The following is an 18,698-nucleotide window of genomic DNA, read 5'->3' on the forward strand; positions in this document are numbered from 1 at the left end:
CATATTTGTAATATTCGAGTTTATTTTCGCATATGCAAAAATTCGCATATGCGAAATTCTGCATAAGTGAAAATGTATTAGCATATGCGAAAATTTGCATAAGCAGAAATTCGCATATGCGAAAATTAGCATATGCAAATGTTTGCATATGCAAAAATTCGTACGCCAGTCTCACACAGTAATATTAGAGCCTTCTTTACACCACACAAGCTGGAAGCAGAGAGGGATTATCACTGTGATGTGTAATGTGAAAAAAATAAAATAAAAACGAATATTCGTAATTGCGAATATATAGTGCTATATTCGCGGATATTCGCGAATTCGCGAATATGCGATATTCAGGAATAAAATTTGCACTGCAAATATTCGCGAGCAACACTACAAACCACATACCATAAATAGTGTAGAATGACCCTAGATTATTACACAATACCAATAATATACAGTTACACACAAAACAAACCCTCCACTCCAAACCACAACAAGTACCCAATAATAAAATCTTAATTGGGTCAGATTAGGCAAGACTAAGACTAAGCCGTATACTGGCTCTATAATATCACATACAGTCATTTACAACAGATACAATGAACTAATGTAAATAAACCATTACTCAAAAACACTCATTACATGAGACTGACATGCCTGAGGTAGGATCCCGCTTCCATCTCAGCGTGCATTTTGAAGTTTTTATTAGAGAAGATGGGGTGTGCTACAAACACTGACACTTAAGTGGCAGTAGGGGCTGTCTATATGGCACATGCCGAAAAGTCCTGACTCATTCATATATATATATATATATATATATATATATATATATATATTCAATGTGTGTGTATATATTAAATTAACCCTAAAACACCCCCATTTGCAATGGTCAGGATTTTTGGCTAAAGTTCCATGCAAGTCTATAAAACTTCTGGTACCTTACTCCACAAGATCCACTCTGCATCTCCTGGTAAGTGCCAGTCCAGCTTGCAAGCCGTGCCCCTCCCACAAACCATTTACCCCCCCCCCAACCCCACCCCCACTCAAAGCCATTGATGGTTCTTTTTTTCAGACCTTTTATCTTTTATTTAAGTTTATTTATTTAAGTGGCTGAAAACGCCATTTTGTCTGATACACCAACACAGATCCTTTGACCACAATCTCTTTATCACATCTCCCCTCCATCTTATTTCACAAGCTCTGCATCTGCAGGATAAAGATGGGATATGAGGACAAGATATGAGAACTGGCTAGATTGCGGTATGAGGTCTGCATATGAAGATGGGATATGAGGTCAGAATGTCAGGTTGAGATATGAGGATGAGAGAGTCAATGTTGTTTTTCCTCTCCCACAAGATTTAGGTGGGAAGACCGGACACTGGGTACTCAGCTAGTTGATTAATAAACTAAAGGTTAGGTTAAATGTTGTACACAGTCCTACAGATTATCTATAAAAGAGTGAATTGGATGTCAGCTTCAGAAAGTGGGGAATGGAAATTTAAAGTCGCAAGGTCAAGATATTTAAACATCAATAACATAGTTTAAAAATGCAAAGATTGTGAGCTGCACGATTATTATCACAATATCATGATTATCACCTCCTCATATACAACTATTCTAAGGGAAGGTGGACACAGGGTAGATCTTCTGTAAAAACCAGAACAACACAATTGGAGAGAAAAATTGAACATCCTGGGAATTAGTAGTCTAGAAAGGGGTTAACCTTTTTTCAGGCCATCAATTTTTTTAAATAGTTTATATCTATTTGCTTATAGATTGTTATTTAAGAGACATTTTCATTAATAGGGGAAAGGGGTTTAACCCCTGTTGCTGAGCAGAAAAGGGAATCACTCTTGGTATTAGAAGAATTATGAAATTATGGTGACTCTGACCTAATGCAGGACAATGACAAGTTTCCAGTACATTTGGTCAGGAAGTCTAAGAACTTCATCACATTGCAACTCTGCCCACAGGTTAATTTGTTTGTAAATTAATTGTCAAAAAAAAAAAAAAAAATGACAGAGAAACTGCCAAGCCTTGCATCAGTTAGGTTATATGAGCCTGCACGGTGGTAATATGGTGGTCTGGTCATGTTTTACATACAAAGCTTGGGCTAGATATCAACTGAGTGATAAGAATGCTTATCAATTACTGCCATGTAATCCTGTCTTAATTTTTGAATCAAAAGTTAAATGATACAGAACAGTGCAGAATAATATTATCACCAGGGACCTGTATGACAGACTTATGTATGAAGAACCTGTATGTCCAATTTACTAGAATCCCTACCTTATATGCCTTTCCCAAGCTCCACAAAAATTACAGTTAAAAAACCTGAAAATAGAAGCGCCAGCTATTGTAGCGAAGCAGATTTCACGTGTGTGTCTTCTGTTTCATCGTAAAACAAACCATCTATACACAACAACTTTAATATTTGTCTACAAGAGTGATAAACAAGGCCCACTGAGTTTCAAAATTAAATGCATTTTCCATTAGAAACATCTTGTGATGTTTTATATTAAAGAATCACGCCATGATGTTAATGAGATCTCTATGTCTATATGTTGTTCTAGCTCTCCAGAGTGCAGCAATCTTAAGTAACTTGGATAAATTTTAATTTAAGTAGCAATATAGCTGGGTTCTGATAGCTCAAGGGGGCTGATTTTGCATATTTTGATAGTTTCATAGATAGTAAGCGCTACAATCAACTGTTATGCTGGATACCCCTACAAGCAATTCTGTGACTTCTATTATAATCAACATAAAAATAGGTACTTAAAGAACACCTGTCATTTTTCTATGCATGCTGTGATTTACTGTATTATAAAAAAAAAAACGCCCAGGGTAAAGCTTTGTATTTATACACAGAAGACGAGATCTCACTGAAGATATCTGACCATCACCCTCTTCTCCTCCTCACTAAATATTTTGCTCTTGTATAACATTCACTTTTTACTATGTAGCATTCCCCCCCCCCTGTCATTACAGATCAGATAAGAAAAACTGCATATAAGCCATCTGACAGGAAAACATTAGAGAAGAAATACAAAGTGACAGATTCTCTTTAATATAGAAAACCAGGAGAGTTTACAGCTTTGTCTACATTTCTATATTTTTGTCCAAAAAAGCGAAAAAAGGTTTTAATCTCAGTTGGGAACCTGTTGTGCATGGCAGTTCTCCAAGTTGTAAATATATCCAGATACTTGAGTCAGCATTATGCTGAAAACACATTTAAAGTCCAGTAAAATCCAATTGTACTGCAGTATAGCAACATCAAGAGGACAATTCCCATTGTAAAAAAACAGAAGTGAAACGCACCACACATGCTAGAGCATTTTGGTTCCTATTGATCCTTACTCATTGCCTACCCATATCTGAATTGTTATCACATATACGGTGATAGTGTTTCCATAAATGGTTTGGTGCTCCAGGGTGTAGATTCTCATTCATTTCAAAATTCACATGGAAATGCTCAGTAATGTAAAATTAGATCAGTTTTAATCTCACGGTTGAATGGTCTTGCAGACAAGACCTCCACCCTACCTCCATGGTTTAACCCTCTCTAGAAAACCGAAGACAGGAAGTATCACCATTATGTACAGCACAAGATGGTTTGAGATAGCATTTAATGACGAAATTTCAATGTTCATCATCTTTGCAACCATTTCCCACTTTTCTTCCTGTCCACTTCTTGATTCCATTTGTGTTTTTAAATCAATAGAATCTGAAACACGTAAAAACACTGCATCCAGGGAGTCAATATGGAAATATAACAGGCTACGCCTTCAATTTTTTTTGGTTTGTGGCGGTTTTTGGATCAGTGGCAGCTTTTTCCAAAACACTGCCTGCTCTAGTTTGTGGTGTTTTTCCTCCTTCAAACTTCCATAGGGTTTTTTTTTCAAGCTTAAAAAACACAGCCTTTGGCAGTCCTGGAATGCTGTGAGTTATAGTGTTGGAAAAGTTGAAGGCACACTGGTTGAGAAACATTGGTTTAGATCATAAAACAGCTTCACATTAATGTTCAGATGTAGCAACGTTAATAGAGTCATAGCAAGTTCACTAAGTTTAATTGTTAACTCTTGTTACGCCGAGCGCTCCGGGTCCCCGCTCCTCCCCGGAGCGCTCGCTACACTCTCGCTACTGCAGCGCCCCGGTCAGATCCACTGACCCGGTGCGCTGCGATACCGCCTCCAGCCGGGATGCGATTCGCGATGCGGGTGGCGCCCGCTCGCGATGCGCACCCCGGCTCCCGTACCTGACTATCTCTCCGTCGGTCCTGTCCCGGCGCGCGCGGCCCCGCTCCCTAGGGCGCGCGCGCGCCGGGTCTCTGCGATTTAAAGGGCCACTGCGCCGCTGATTGGCGCAGTGGTTCTAATCAGTGTGTTCACCTGTGCACTCCCTATGTATACCTCACTTCCCCTGCACTCCCTCGCCGGATCTTGTTGCCATTGTGCCAGTGAAAGCGTTTCCTTGTGTGTTCCTAGCCTGTGTTCCAGATCTCCTGCCGTTGCCCCTGACTACGATCCTTGCTGCCTGCCCCGACCTTCTGCTACGTCCGACCTTGCTTCTGTCTACTCCCTTGTACCGCGCCTATCTTCAGCAGTCAGAGAGGTTGAGCCGTTGCTAGTGGATACGATCTGGTCACTACCGCCGCAGCAAGACCATCCCGCTTTGCGGCGGGCTCTGGTGAACACCAGTAGTGACTTAGAACCGGTCCACTAGCACGGTCCACGCCAATCCCTCTCTGGCACAGAGGATCCACCTCCTGCCAGCCGGCATCATGACAGTAGATCCGGCCATGGATCCCGCTGAAGTTCCTCTGCCAGTTGTCGCCGACCTCACCACGGTGGTCGCCCAGCAGTCACAACAGATAGCGCAACAAGGCCACCAGCTGTCTCAACTGACCGTGATGCTACAGCAGCTACTTCCACAGCTTCAGCAATCATCTCCTCCGCCAGCTCCTGCACCTCCTCCGCAGCGAGTGGCCGCTTCAGGCCTACGACTATCCTTGCCGGATAAATTTGATGGGGACTCTAAAATTTGCCGTGGCTTTCTTTCACAATGTTCCCTGCACTTGGAGATGATGTCGGACCAGTTTCCTACTGAAAGGTCTAAGATGGCTTTCGTAGTCAGCCTTCTGTCTGGAAAAGCTCTGTCATGGGCCACACCGCTCTGGGACCGCAATGACCCCGTCACTGCCTCTGTACACTCCTTCTTCTCGGAAATTCGAAGTGTCTTTGAGGAACCTGCCCGAGCCTCTTCTGCTGAGACTGCCCTGCTGAACCTGGTCCAGGGTAATTCTTCCGTTGGCGAGTACGCCGTACAATTCCGTACTCTTGCTTCAGAATTATCCTGGAATAATGAGGCCCTCTGCGCGACCTTTAAAAGGCCTATCCAGCAACATTAAAGATGTTCTGGCCGCACGAGAAATTCCTGCTAACCTACATGAACTCATTCATCTAGCCACTCGCATTGACATGCGTTTTTCCGAAAGGCGTCAGGAGCTCCGCCAGGATATGGACTTTGTTCGCACGAGGCGTTTTTTCTCCTCGGCTCCTCTCTCCTCTGGTCCCCTGCAATCCGTTCCTGTGCCTCCCGCCGTGGAGGCTATGCAAGTTGACCGGTCTCGCCTGACACCTCAAGAGAGGACACGACGCCGCATGGAGAATCTCTGCCTGTACTGTGCCGGTACCGAACACTTCCTGAAGGATTGTCCTATCCGTCCTCCCCGCCTGGAAAGACGTACGTTGACTCCGCACAAAGGTGAGACAGTCCTTGATGTCAACTCTGCTTCTCCACGTCTTACTGTGCCTGTGCGGATATCTGCCTCTACCTTCTCCTTCTCTACTATGGCCTTCTTGGATTCCGGATCTGCAGGAAATTTTATTTTGGCCTCTCTCATCAACAGGTTCAACATCCCGGTGACCAGTCTCGCCAGACCCCTCTACATCAATTGTGTTAACAATGAAAGATTGGACTGTACCATACGTTTCCGCACGGAGCCCCTCCTAATGTGCATCGGACCTCATCACGAAAAAAATGAGTTTTTGGTCCTCCCCAATTGCACTTCCGAAATTCTCCTTGGACTACCCTGGCTTCAACACCATTCCCCAACCCTGGATTGGTCCACAGGGGAGATCAAGAGCTGGGGTACCTCTTGTTTCAAGGACTGCCTTAAACCGGTTCCCAGTACTCCCTGCCGTGACCCTGTGGTTCCCCCTGTAACCGGTCTCCCTAAGGCCTATATGGACTTTGCTGATGTGTTTTGCAAAAAACAAGCTGAGACTCTTCCTCCTCACAGGCCTTATGACTGTCCCATTGACCTCCTCCCGGGCACTACTCCACCCCGGGGCAGAATTTATCCTCTGTCCGCCCCAGAGACTCTTGCTATGTCTGAGTACATCCAGGAAAATTTAAAAAAGGGCTTTATCCGCAAATCCTCCTCTCCTGCCGGAGCTGGATTTTTCTTTGTGTCCAAAAAAGATGGCTCCCTACGTCCTTGCATTGACTACCGCGGTCTTAATAAAATCACGGTAAAGAACCGCTACCCTCTACCTCTTATCTCTGAACTCTTTGATCGCCTCCAAGGTGCCCACATCTTTACCAAACTGGACTTAAGAGGTGCTTATAATCTCATCCGCATCAGGGAGGGGGATGAATGGAAAACGGCATTTAACACTAGAGATGGACACTTTGAGTATTTGGTCATGCCCTTTGGCCTGTGCAACGCCCCTGCCGTCTTCCAAGACTTTGTTAATGAAATTTTTCGTGATCTCTTATATTCCTGTGTTGTTGTGTATCTGGACGATATTCTGATTTTTTCTGCCAACCTAGAAGAACACCGCCAGCATGTCCGCATGGTTCTTCAGAGACTTCGTGATAATCAACTATATGCCAAAATGGAGAAATGTCTGTTTGAATGTCAATCTCTTCCTTTCCTAGGATACTTGGTCTCTGGCCAGGGACTACAAATGGATCCAGACAAACTCTCTGCCGTCTTAGATTGGCCACGCCCCTCCGGACTCCGTGCTATCCAACGTTTTTTGGGGTTCGCCAATTATTACAGACAATTTATTCCACATTTTTCCACCATTGTGGCTCCTATCGTGGATTTAACCAAAAAGAATGCCAATCCTAAGTCATGGCCTCCTCAAGCGGAAGACGCCTTTAAACGGCTCAAGTCTGCCTTTTCTTCTGCTCCCGTGCTCTCCAGACCTGACCCATCTAAACCCTTCCTATTGGAGGTTGATGCCTCGTCAGTAGGAGCTGGAGCGGTTCTTCTACAAAAAAATTCTTCCGGGCATGCTGTTACCTGTGGTTTTTTTTCCAGGACCTTCTCTCCGGCGGAGAGGAACTACTCCATCGGGGATCGAGAGCTACTGGCCATTAAATTAGCACTTGAGGAATGGAGGCATCTGCTGGAGGGATCAAAATTTCCAGTTATCATTTACACCGATCACAAGAATCTCTCCTATCTCCAGTCTGCCCAACGGCTGAATCCTCGCCAGGCCAGGTGGTCTCTGTTCTTTGCCCGGTTTAATTTTGAAATTCACTTTCGCCCTGCCGATAAGAACATTAGGGCCGATGCTCTCTCTCGTTCCTCGGATGCCTCGGAAGTAGAGCTCTCTCCGCAACACCTCATTCCTCCTGACTGCCTGATCTCCACGTCTCCAGCCTCCATCAGGCAAACTCCTCCAGGGAAGACCTTCGTCTCTCCACGCCAACGCCTCGGAATCCTCAAATGGGGTCACTCCTCCCATCTCGCAGGCCATGCGGGCATCAAGAAATCCGTGCAACTCATCTCTCGTTTCTATTGGTGGCCGACTCTGGAGACGGATGTTGTTGATTTTGTGCGGGCCTGCACTGTCTGTGCCCGGGATAAGACTCCTCGCCAGAAGCCCGCTGGTCTTCTTCATCCTCTGCCTGTTCCCGAACAGCCTTGGTCTCTGATTGGTATGGACTTTATTACAGACTTACCCCCATCCCGTGGCAACACTGTTGTTTGGGTGGTCGTTGATCGATTTTCCAAGATGGCACATTTTATTCCTCTTCCGGGTCTTCCTTCAGCGCCTCAGTTGGCAAAACAATTTTTTGTACACATTTTTCGTCTTCACGGGTTGCCCACGCAGATCGTCTCGGATAGAGGCGTCCAATTCGTGTCAAAATTCTGGAGGGCTCTCTGTAAACAACTCAAGATTAAATTAAACTTTTCTTCTGCTTATCATCCTCAATCCAATGGGCAAGTAGAAAGAATTAATCAGGTCCTGGGTGATTATTTACGGCATTTTGTTTCCTCCCGCCAGGATGACTGGGCAGATCTTCTACCATGGGCCGAATTCTCGTATAACTTCAGAGTCTCTGAATCTTCTTCCAAATCCCCATTTTTCGTGGTGTACGGCCGTCACCCTCTTCCCCCCCTCCCTACTCCCTTGCCCTCTGGTTTGCCCGCTGTGGATGAAATAACTCGTGATCTTTCCACCATATGGAAAGAGACCCAAAATTCTCTCTTACAGGCTTCATCACGCATGAAGAAGTTTGCTGATAAGAAAAGAAGAGCTCCCCCCATTTTTTCTCCCGGAGACAAGGTATGGCTCTCCGCTAAATATGTCCGCTTCCGTGTTCCCAGCTACAAATTGGGACCACGCTATCTTGGTCCTTTCAAAATTTTGTGCCAGATTAATCCTGTCTCTTACAAACTTCTTCTTCCTCCTTCTCTTCGTATTCCTAATGCCTTTCACGTTTCTCTTCTTAAACCACTCATCATCAACCGTTTCTCTCCCAAACTTGTTTCTCCCACTCCTGTTTCCGGCTCTTCGGACATCTTCTCAGTAAAGGAGATACTGGCCTCCAAGAAGGTCAGAGGGAAAACTTTTTTTTTGGTCGATTGGGAAGGCTGTGGTCCTGAAGAGAGATCCTGGGAACCTGAGGACAATATCCTAGACAAAAGTCTGGTCCTCAGGTTCTCAGGCTCCAAGAAGAGGGGGAGACCCAAGGGGGGGGGGTACTGTTACGCCGAGCGCTCCGGGTCCCCGCTCCTCCCCGGAGCGCTCGCTACACTCTCGCTACTGCAGCGCCCCGGTCAGATCCACTGACCCGGTGCGCTGCGATACCGCCTCCAGCCGGGATGCGATTCGCGATGCGGGTGGCACCCGTTCGCGATGCGCACCCCGGCTCCCGTACCTGACTCGCTCTCCGTCGGTCCTGTCCCGGCGCGCGCGGCCCCGCTCCCTAGGGCGCGCGCGCGCCGGGTCTCTGCGATTTAAAGGGCCACTGCGCCGCTGATTGGCGCAGTGGTTCTAATCAGTGTGTTCACCTGTGCACTCCCTATGTATACCTCACTTCCCCTGCACTCCCTCGCCGGATCTTGTTGCCATTGTGCCAGTGAAAGCGTTTCCTTGTGTGTTCCTAGCCTGTGTTCCAGACCTCCTGCCGTTGCCCCTGACTACGATCCTTGCTGCCTGCCCCGACCTTCTGCTACGTCCGACCTTGCTTCTGTCTACTCCCTTGTACCGCGCCTATCTTCAGCAGTCAGAGAGGTTGAGCCGTTGCTAGTGGATACGACCTGGTCACTACCGCCGCAGCAAGACCATCCCGCTTTGCGGCGGGCTCTGGTGAACACCAGTAGTGACTTAGAACCGGTCCACTAGCACGGTCCACGCCAATCCCTCTCTGGCACAGAGGATCCACCTCCTGCCAGCCGGCATCGTGACAACTCTGCTACATCTGTATTTGCATAGACTTGCATAGGAGATATAGAGTAGCAGAGATAACAGGCAGTCCATAGTACATTAATTCCATTAACTCTGCTGCATCTGTATATGCATAGACTTGCAGAAAAGATACAGCAGTGTTATCTGTCAGAGTCATAGCACATTAACACTGTTAACTCTGTTACATCTGTAAACTCATTCCTAGTGTTCATTTTATGATCTTAAGCTAAACGAATAATACCTACCCTATTACTTGTATTTTATTTTACTCTTAAAGCTAAGCATTTTAAAATATACGTATGTTTCATGCCACAAAAATATATACATTTATACATATCACCAAAATAGCTGAATGTGAAATGTATTAGTTTAATCTGCTAATTCCCAGCAAGACATATAGAATATAAAATCAAGAAACTGTATTGCAGTTTACGGTAAAATGAACTTTTAAAGAATACTGATGCAGTTATTGAAAATTATTTGGGGTTTATTGTTAAGAACTTACCCAAATGCCTTCCTCCTGATGATACTGTTTCCAGTTCCTCCCAGTGTCACTATACAGAAGCAGATAGCTTGTTACCCAATCTGAACTTCCATATTTGCCTTGTGTGGCAATAGCTGTAATTTCAGTCCTCTGTCCTAGGTCAATCTGAAGCCATTGGTACTTATTCGATATATGTGGAGACCATCCCCCAGCTCCTGCAGAAAATGAAAAAGTGATATTCATGAAATGTACAGGGTTCAAGGCTTCTAACACTGTCCAACAATTGTTCAATTATTTTTCAGAATGAGTCAATAAAACGACATATACAACCAAAGCTAGTAAAATAGTAACAGGTGGGTCAGATTTAACCACCAACATTTCTCCAATTTGAATCCTGACTCTTTTCCGTTGTCAAGTTAGATATTCACAGGCGGTGAAGTGAAGGAATTTCAATAGTTTTTTAACTGTCTTTGCACAAACGTTACAATAAAAAAAAATCTGAGGAAAGACAAATATTAAAATCGGTTTCCAATTTATTAAGAAAAAAAACAAAAAAAACTAAAAAAACTGGACAGGCTGCTGTGCATGTAAAATATAGCATACTTACACAATCACCTTGCCCGGTCCACCCTTATCCCTCGGTCCCATTTTGAACACACACAGCCTCAGTGATTATCTGTAGTGGGTTCAGAATTTCAACAGAAGAACCGGGAGAGTGGGTCATCAGGGTAAGCCTGGGTTCACATATGTCCGGCATCTGGCACAGGTGAACTCATCAGTTGTATGGTATCCGGCGTCCATTGTTTCTGGCACCAGACAGGGGAACGCAGCAAGCTGTCCGGTGCTGTCCGGCATTTCCAACCTTCCAAAATTGGGACCCTGGATGATTGCGAACTGTCCCATTCAAATGAATGGGGTCAGTCCTAGTATCAGTTTCCGTCCAGTGCACGTCAGAGGGAAATTATTCCGGACAACTGAGATAGGTGAACCCAACCTTAGTAAACAGCATTCTACCAAAAAGGCTAGAACATTGGAACTAGACTGGCCAAGGTGAGTATGCTTACTTTGTTATTCTACATGCACAGCAGTACTTCTTTTTTAAATAAATCAGAATACACCTTTAATAAAAATGGAATCAAAATTTTGGACCACCTGATTACCTCTTAGTGGGCACAGGACTGAGCAGAAACTAGAGTCTGGCTCATTTAAGTTCTCCAGGTCTTGAGATAAAATGGTAAACTCTTAATAGGCGCACAAAAACTAAAAACTGCTAGCAACATTGTGAAATGACTACATACTGTATATATTAGCAAAATTCACTTTCATATAATCCCAAATATAAATGACAAAACACTTGTAACCTACCTCCACGTCTTGTTATTTGTAAGTGGCCATGGTCATGAATCATGTCTCACTTATCTAATGCAGACAATCAATGACAATTCAATATCTCTCACGGTATCTAGGGTATATCCCGAAAAAATATTGTATCCAGAGACCCTTAAACCACACTCACATAACTTTTTTTTTTTAAATATCACAACAAAACACAGTTACCAAACAGGAACATTTTTTATGAATTTAACCTAAAAACCCAAGACACAAAAGCTATTAACAGTTAAACTACTGTACTATGAAATAAATAGAAATATATATTTATACAGAATCTTTATTATGACAAATAAAACACATAAATATATCCATCTAAAGACAATATAAAACATGCAAAGACCTGAAGGGGACATATCTATATATATATATAACTCAACGTGTGTGTGTATGTACCGCATTTATCGGCGTATAACACGCACTTTTTAGGCTAAAATTTTTAGCCTAAAGTCTGTGTGCGTGTTATACGCCGATACACCCCCAGGAAAGGCAGGGGAAGAGAGGCCGTCGCTGCCCGCTTCTCTCCCCCAGCCTTTCCTGGGGTCTAGAGCGCTGCTGTCGGCCCTTTACCATAATTACCTTAGTCCGGTCCGCGCTGCTCCAGGCCTCCGTCGTGCGTCCCCAGCGTCGTTGCTATGCACGGCGCGGCGCTCTGACGTCATGCGCCGCGCCGTTCAGCGCATAGCAATGACGCCGGGGACGCACGACGGAGGCCTGGAGCAGCGCGGACCGGACTCAGGTAATTATGCCACCGGGGATGGGGGGAGGCAACGGGGCAGCGGCGCCGGCAATGGGTGCCGCTGCCCCTTCTCTCCCCCTGGCTGTCGGCGCCGCTTCTCTCTCCCTGGCAATCGGCACCGATAGTCAGGGGGACAGAACGGGCAGCGGCGCCGATAACCAGGGGGTGAAAAGGGCCGACAGCAGCGCTCTAGACCCCAGGAAAGGCAGGGGGAGAGAAGCGGGCAGCGACGGCCTCTCTCCCCTGCCTTTCTTGGGGGTATATCGGGGTATACACGTGCACACACGCACCCTCATTTTACCATGGATATTTGGGTAAAAAACTTTTTTTACCCAAATATCCTTGGTAAAATGAGGGTGCGTGTTATAGGCCGGTGCGTGGTATACCCCGATAAATACGGTATGTATGTGTATGTATGTATGTATGTGTGTATGTCCCAGCATCACGTCCAAACGGCTAAAGATATTAACATGAAACTTGGCACACATGTTACTTATATGTCAACAACAAACATAGGATAGGTGATTTAACCCTTACTCACCCCCATTTACCAGGGGCGGGGTTTATGTTTAAAGTCCCATACAAGTCAATGGGAAATATATGTTACTGCATAACTTCCAAACAGCTGGTGATATTTCGATAATACTTGGTCACATGTTACTTATACATCCACTTAAAATATAGGATAGTTAATTTAACCCTTAACTAACCCATTTGTGAGGGTCGGAGTTTTTGTTTAAAGTCCCATGCAAATCAATGGGAAATGTATGTTCCCACATAACTTCCATACTGCTGGAGATATTTCAATAACTGGTACACATATTACGGGTCAGGATAGGAGGTCGGGATAGGAGGACGGAATAGGAGGACGGGATAGGAGGACAAGATAGGAGGACGCGATAGGAGGACGGGATAGGAGGTCGGGATAGGAGGTCGGGATAGGAGGACGGGATAAGAGGTTGAGATAGGAGGACGGGATAGGAGGTCGAGATATGAGGACGGGATAGGAGGTCGTGATAGGAGGACGGGATAGGAGGACGGGATAGGAGGACGGGATAGGAGGTCGGGATAGGAGGACGGGAAAGGAGGACAGGAAAGGAGGTCGAGATATGAGGACGGGATAGGGGGACGGGATAGGAGGACGGGATAGGAGGATGGGATAGGAGATCGGGATAGGAGGATAGGATAGGAGGACGCGATAGGAGGACGGGATAGGAGGTCGGGATAGGAGGACGGGATAGGAGGTTAAGATAGGTGGACGGGATAGGAGGTCGAGATATGAGGACGGGATAGGGGGACGGGATAGGAGGACGGGATAGGAGGACGGGATAGGAGATCGGGATAGGAGGACAGGATAGGAGGACGCGATAGGAGGTCGAGATAGGAGGTCGGGATAAGAGGTCGGGATAGGAGGTCGGGATAGGAGGAGGGGATAGGAGGTTGAGATAGGAGGACGGGATAGGAGGTCGAGATATGAGGACGGGATAGGAGGTCATGATAGGAGGACGAATAGGAGGACGAGATAGGAGGACGGGATAGGAGGACGGGATAGGAGATCGTGATAGAAGGACGGGATAGATGGACAGGATAGGAGGATGGGATAGGAGGATGGAAAAGGAGGATGGGAAAGGAGGACGGAAAAATAGCACAGGAAAGGAGGACGGGATAGGAGGTCGAGATATGAGGACGGGAAAGGAGGAAGGGAAAGGAGGATGGGAAAGGAGGACGGGAAAGGAGGAAGGGATAGGAGGACTGGATAAGAGGACGGGACAGGAGGACAGGATAGATGGACGGGATAGGAGGACGGGATAGGAGGACGGGAAAGGAGGTTGAGATATGAGGACGGGAAAGGAGGACGGGATAAGAGGACTGGATAGGAGGACATGAGAGGAGGACGGAATAGGAGGACAGGATAGGAGGATGGGATAGGAGGTCGGGATAGGAGGTCGGAATACGATGACGGGATAGGAGATCGGGATATGACAACAATATATGAGGACGGGGTATGAAGTCAAAAGCTTCCTCCTTTGTTTTTATTCTTCCCCAACAAGGAATAGGAAGGAAAAACCAGGCAATGCCGGGTACTCAGCTAGTTGCTAATATAAATAAATTTCAATAAAGGCTTGAAAGCATTGTTTTTTTTTTACATTATCACATTGTACTTATTAAAACGGGTTCAGTTCACACAATATTTTATTGCAAAAATGTCATAGCAATTTTAATACATTTTGCCATAAAAATGCTGCCGTAAAACGTGGCTGCAAAAAAAAAAAATGATAATGTGGCCACACCATGCATTCATATCTATGCACAACATGTACTATGCGCTGAAAATTTTATGCTGTGTGAACCCAGTCTAAGGCTATGTTCACAAACCATTTTGGAGCTTCATTTTGAGCTGTGAATGTCTAATAAAAATTGCCCAAAAGCAGAAAAATGCTGAAAAAACTGTGTATGAACAGAAAAAAAATGTGGCTAAAAAAACTGCGAACTTAGTCTAATGTTTCCTTTATATTGCCTATTCCTTTTAAATCTACAAGGGGCTTTTGTTAAAAAAACTGATATAAAACCTGTGGAGTGTTTGGACTCCCTTCTACTTATGGTAAAAAAAATAAAAACAAAAATAAATAGTGAAAAAATTTAACTTTTTTTGTTAGAGTTTTGTTAAAAATTTAGCTCAGTTCATCTTCTGCAGGCTGCACTTTTTAACATATAGGCCCTTATTTACTAAGAGTGTTGTGTAGGTTTCTTTGTGGGTTTTAATTCCCTACAATTTTTGTTCCACGGTATTTACTAAGTTTTCCCAAAATTTTTCACTTTTCCCTACATTTTCCTTTTTTTACACATGTTCTGATCTGTCTGGTTTTCCTCAGTTGAAATCCACCACATTTTTTGTGGAAACCTTAGTAAATATGTTGTTTTGCATGTCGGGTTTGCAATAGTAAATGAGGGCCATAGTATTCTATGTGTGGCTCAGAGCTCTCTGATGGGTCTTCAGAACATCTCTCTCTTCTCCTGAATGATCTTTTATCCTGAGTTATGACCATTAAGGTGATGGTAAATCCTAGCCATATGCCATGCTCTTATTAAAAAAAGGCAATTCATTTTAAACTGGTTGTTTAGGTATTACAAAAAAAAAAAGGCTGTAGAATACATGCAGATATGCCAAAACAGACCTGTCAAATTCCCTTCCCCTCCAGCAAGAAATTATCCTGTGGTTGCTTATCCAGTTTTAGTTTTTCTGCAATCTGCAATGACATTCCATATCAAACCTCTGCAGCCAATCACTAATAAAAATGTAATAACATTTTTAAAAAAAATGGTTGCAACAGTTACAGCATCTCATCTCAGATGTTAATATTGGCGAGCGAAGTTGTGCTGAAGTTGTGCAGGTAAATGAAGGTTTTTCAGGTAAATGTCAATTTCAATCTTAACTCAAATTGTACAACCAGATTTATTTGTATTATATCTTTAAAAGAAACTTCTAAAGTGCTGCAATGTCCAGTTCTCCCTCTATAGCCCCCAGCGTCTCGGACCGGAGCAGACCAAGTCCAGGCAACAAAGCAGACTGGTTCAGTGCTTGTGTCGGTGAATTCACGAGAATTTAACAGATTAAAGACCGGTACAGACCAGATGATGCATTTCGGCTGCTAGTTCACAGCCTTAGTGAAATTCTTGTGAAAAAAAAAAACTGTAATATAGCTGGCACAGTTTAATGTACACAGCCCATAAACCCCTAATTTCACTCTATACAGTATGCCTATCATATGCCCCCTATATAAAGCACACTATCCTATGCCTGAACATACTGTACACTACTGAGATAGCAACAGGCTGGGGCCAGAAAGTTAAACAGATTTGAAAATGACTTCTATATAAAAATATGAATCCTTCCAGTACTTATCAGCTGCTGTATACTCCAGAGAAAGTTGAATAGTTATTTTCTGTCTAACCACAGTGCTCTCTGTTGACACCTCTGTCCATGTCAGAAACTCTCCGGAGCAGGATGAGTTTGTGAAACAGACAGAGGTGTCAGCAGTGAGCATTGTGTTCAGACAGAAAAGAACAACTCAGCTTTTTTTGTAGTGTACAGCAGCTGATATGTACTGGAAGGATTAAGATTTTTTATAGAAGTAATTTACAAATTTGTGTAACTTTCTGCCACCAGTTTATATAAAAAAAAATTGTTTACCACCGGAGTACCCCTTAAATGTCTTATCAACACTGTTAAACAGTCCATCCTACCATCAATGTATCCTGGAGATACTGAGGCACCCCAAACACTTCCTCTCCGAATCTATATACTCCTTCTCGTTGTTGATTTGCTACCATCCTGTGGTAGGCATCATACCAAACCAGCAGGATGCAACATCAGTGTGTAATCCTACCAAGTACTGGTCACAGTGCCAGCCACATGGGCCCTTCTTTCGTCTGGGCTCCTTTGAAGCTAAACAGCCTTCATATGCTCTGATTCCCTCCTTATTGGTGACTATATGAAATGACTATAGGTTTGGTTAATATAAATAGGGGAAGAAGATCCAGATGAATAAGCTATAGGTATAGGTTGTCTATTTGATCTGCTGGGCTGCCTCTGTTATATTATTTCTATTTAATGATTGGCCTTATGTACAGTGCGGTTACTAATGAGTGAATAGATGTAGATTTCAGCTGTATAAAGCTGACAGTTATCTGTCATTACTATTATGGAAATAGCAATGCTTAGATATACTTCATGTTGTAGTCAGTCAGATTTATGTCACTACAATAGTAAATCTAGGCCAATCTGGGGAAAAATGAATAGTTATTTTTTGGCAAGATTCAGTTTTAAATCAGCAAAGTGCAATTCACAAAGCTATTGACAGGAGACAGATTGAGTTTAAGGTACTATTAGGCTTCTGTGCAGAATTCTATGCTCTGCTAGGCAATAAACTTTTTTCCCTATAAGTAAAAATTGTGCGCTGTAAATGTGTCTATAATAGTAGAGTAAAATCTGTTCACATATTACTGATAACCTTTTTGAAGTTTGTTTTCAATAGTTACATTAGTGATAATTAAGACTGTTTGTATCAGTGGATAAAAGGGTATTACTACTATAGATACTCTAGGTAATCAGAATAATATTGACTTTCTGACTTTGTGAATGACATGTGTGCATGTACTCAGTGTATTCAATGTACGATATCAGCTAAATACAGTAGCGTTGCAGACTAGTCTTTTTTTTTTTATTCAACCCAGATCACCATAATGTCTTCTCCCTCCTCTGCAGAATGACAGTGTCCACTGGTACTTCCATCTTCCACCTGATAATTCTTGCAGTTGGGTTTTGCAGAAGGACAATGATCCGAAGCACACAAGAAAATCCACATCTAAATAGTTCAGAAGAAATAAAATAAGGAGATTTTTTATGCTTAGCGTAAAATCTCTTTCTCGAAGGATCCATTAGGGGACACAGACCATGGGTGTATACTGCTGTCACTAGGAGGCTCGACACTATGGCAACAAGAGAAGTCAGCTCCTTCCAGCCAGGTATACCCGCCCACAGGCACCTGAGGTAATCAGTTTTAGTCCCAGAGCAATAGGAGAAGACCGACAGATTAAGAGAAAACCACAGACTGTCTGAGCAATCAGAAGAAAAGGCAACTGAACACACCTTCGGACAGATAACTGAAATAGGAACACCAGAAAAAAAGGGTGGGAGCTGTGTCCCCCAATGGATCCTTCGAGAAAGAGATTTTACGGTAAGCATAAAAAATCTCCTTTTCTCTATCGGCTCCATTGGGGGACACAGACCATGGGACGTACCAAAGCTGTCCCTTGGGTGGGTAAGGAATCAGACAGGTGGACGGTTGGACCACCGTCGTCTGCAACATCTTACAGCCCAGAGTAGCATCAACTGATGCGAAGGCATGAATCTGGTAGCACCTTGAGAAAGTGTACAAAGATGACCACGTGGATGCCTTACAGAACTGCAAGGCTGAAGCCACGTAGCGGCCCAGGATGCCCCAAAAAATGGGTGGAATGAGCCAAACCCCTGAAGGGTGGGATCTTCCCCTTGCAGCGGTAAGTTCCCAAAAAGAGCAGACCGGATCCACCGAAAAATGGTGGTCGTAGAAGAAGGTTGTCCTATACAACGACCTTCTGGAAAAACAAAAAAGGGGGTCACATTGCCGAAAGGAAAGAGTGACTGAGAGATAAGTCCGAACAGCCCTCACCACAACCAGGTTGTGGAACAAACGCTTTCAGGGATGAGAAGAGGCCGGACAAGAGGACGGTAGGACGAGGTTCTCATTGAGATGAAGAAGTCAAAAACCATCTCAGGTAAGAAGGACGGACCTGGACGGAAAACAACTTGTCCTGGTATACCACCAGGAAGGGAGAACGGCAGGAG

General features: G+C 44.2%; 1 protein-coding gene across 3 annotated transcripts in view; it reads right to left on the reverse strand.

Annotated features, from left to right (window-relative positions):
* The window catches only part of CNTNAP4 (contactin associated protein family member 4), a 401,947-nt gene that overhangs the window by 252,229 nt on the left and 131,020 nt on the right, over positions 1–18,698 (reverse strand). For all 3 annotated transcript variants that reach the window (XM_056525258.1, XM_056525251.1, XM_056525242.1), the window contains exon 3: positions 10,204–10,397. In XM_056525258.1, coding sequence (XP_056381233.1) covers positions 10,204–10,397 — 194 coding nt within the window. The remainder of the gene's footprint in view (positions 1–10,203; positions 10,398–18,698) is intronic.

Source organism: Hyla sarda, chromosome 1 (assembly GCF_029499605.1).
Source record: "Hyla sarda isolate aHylSar1 chromosome 1, aHylSar1.hap1, whole genome shotgun sequence".
NCBI classification, from domain to species: Eukaryota; Metazoa; Chordata; class Amphibia; order Anura; family Hylidae; genus Hyla; species Hyla sarda.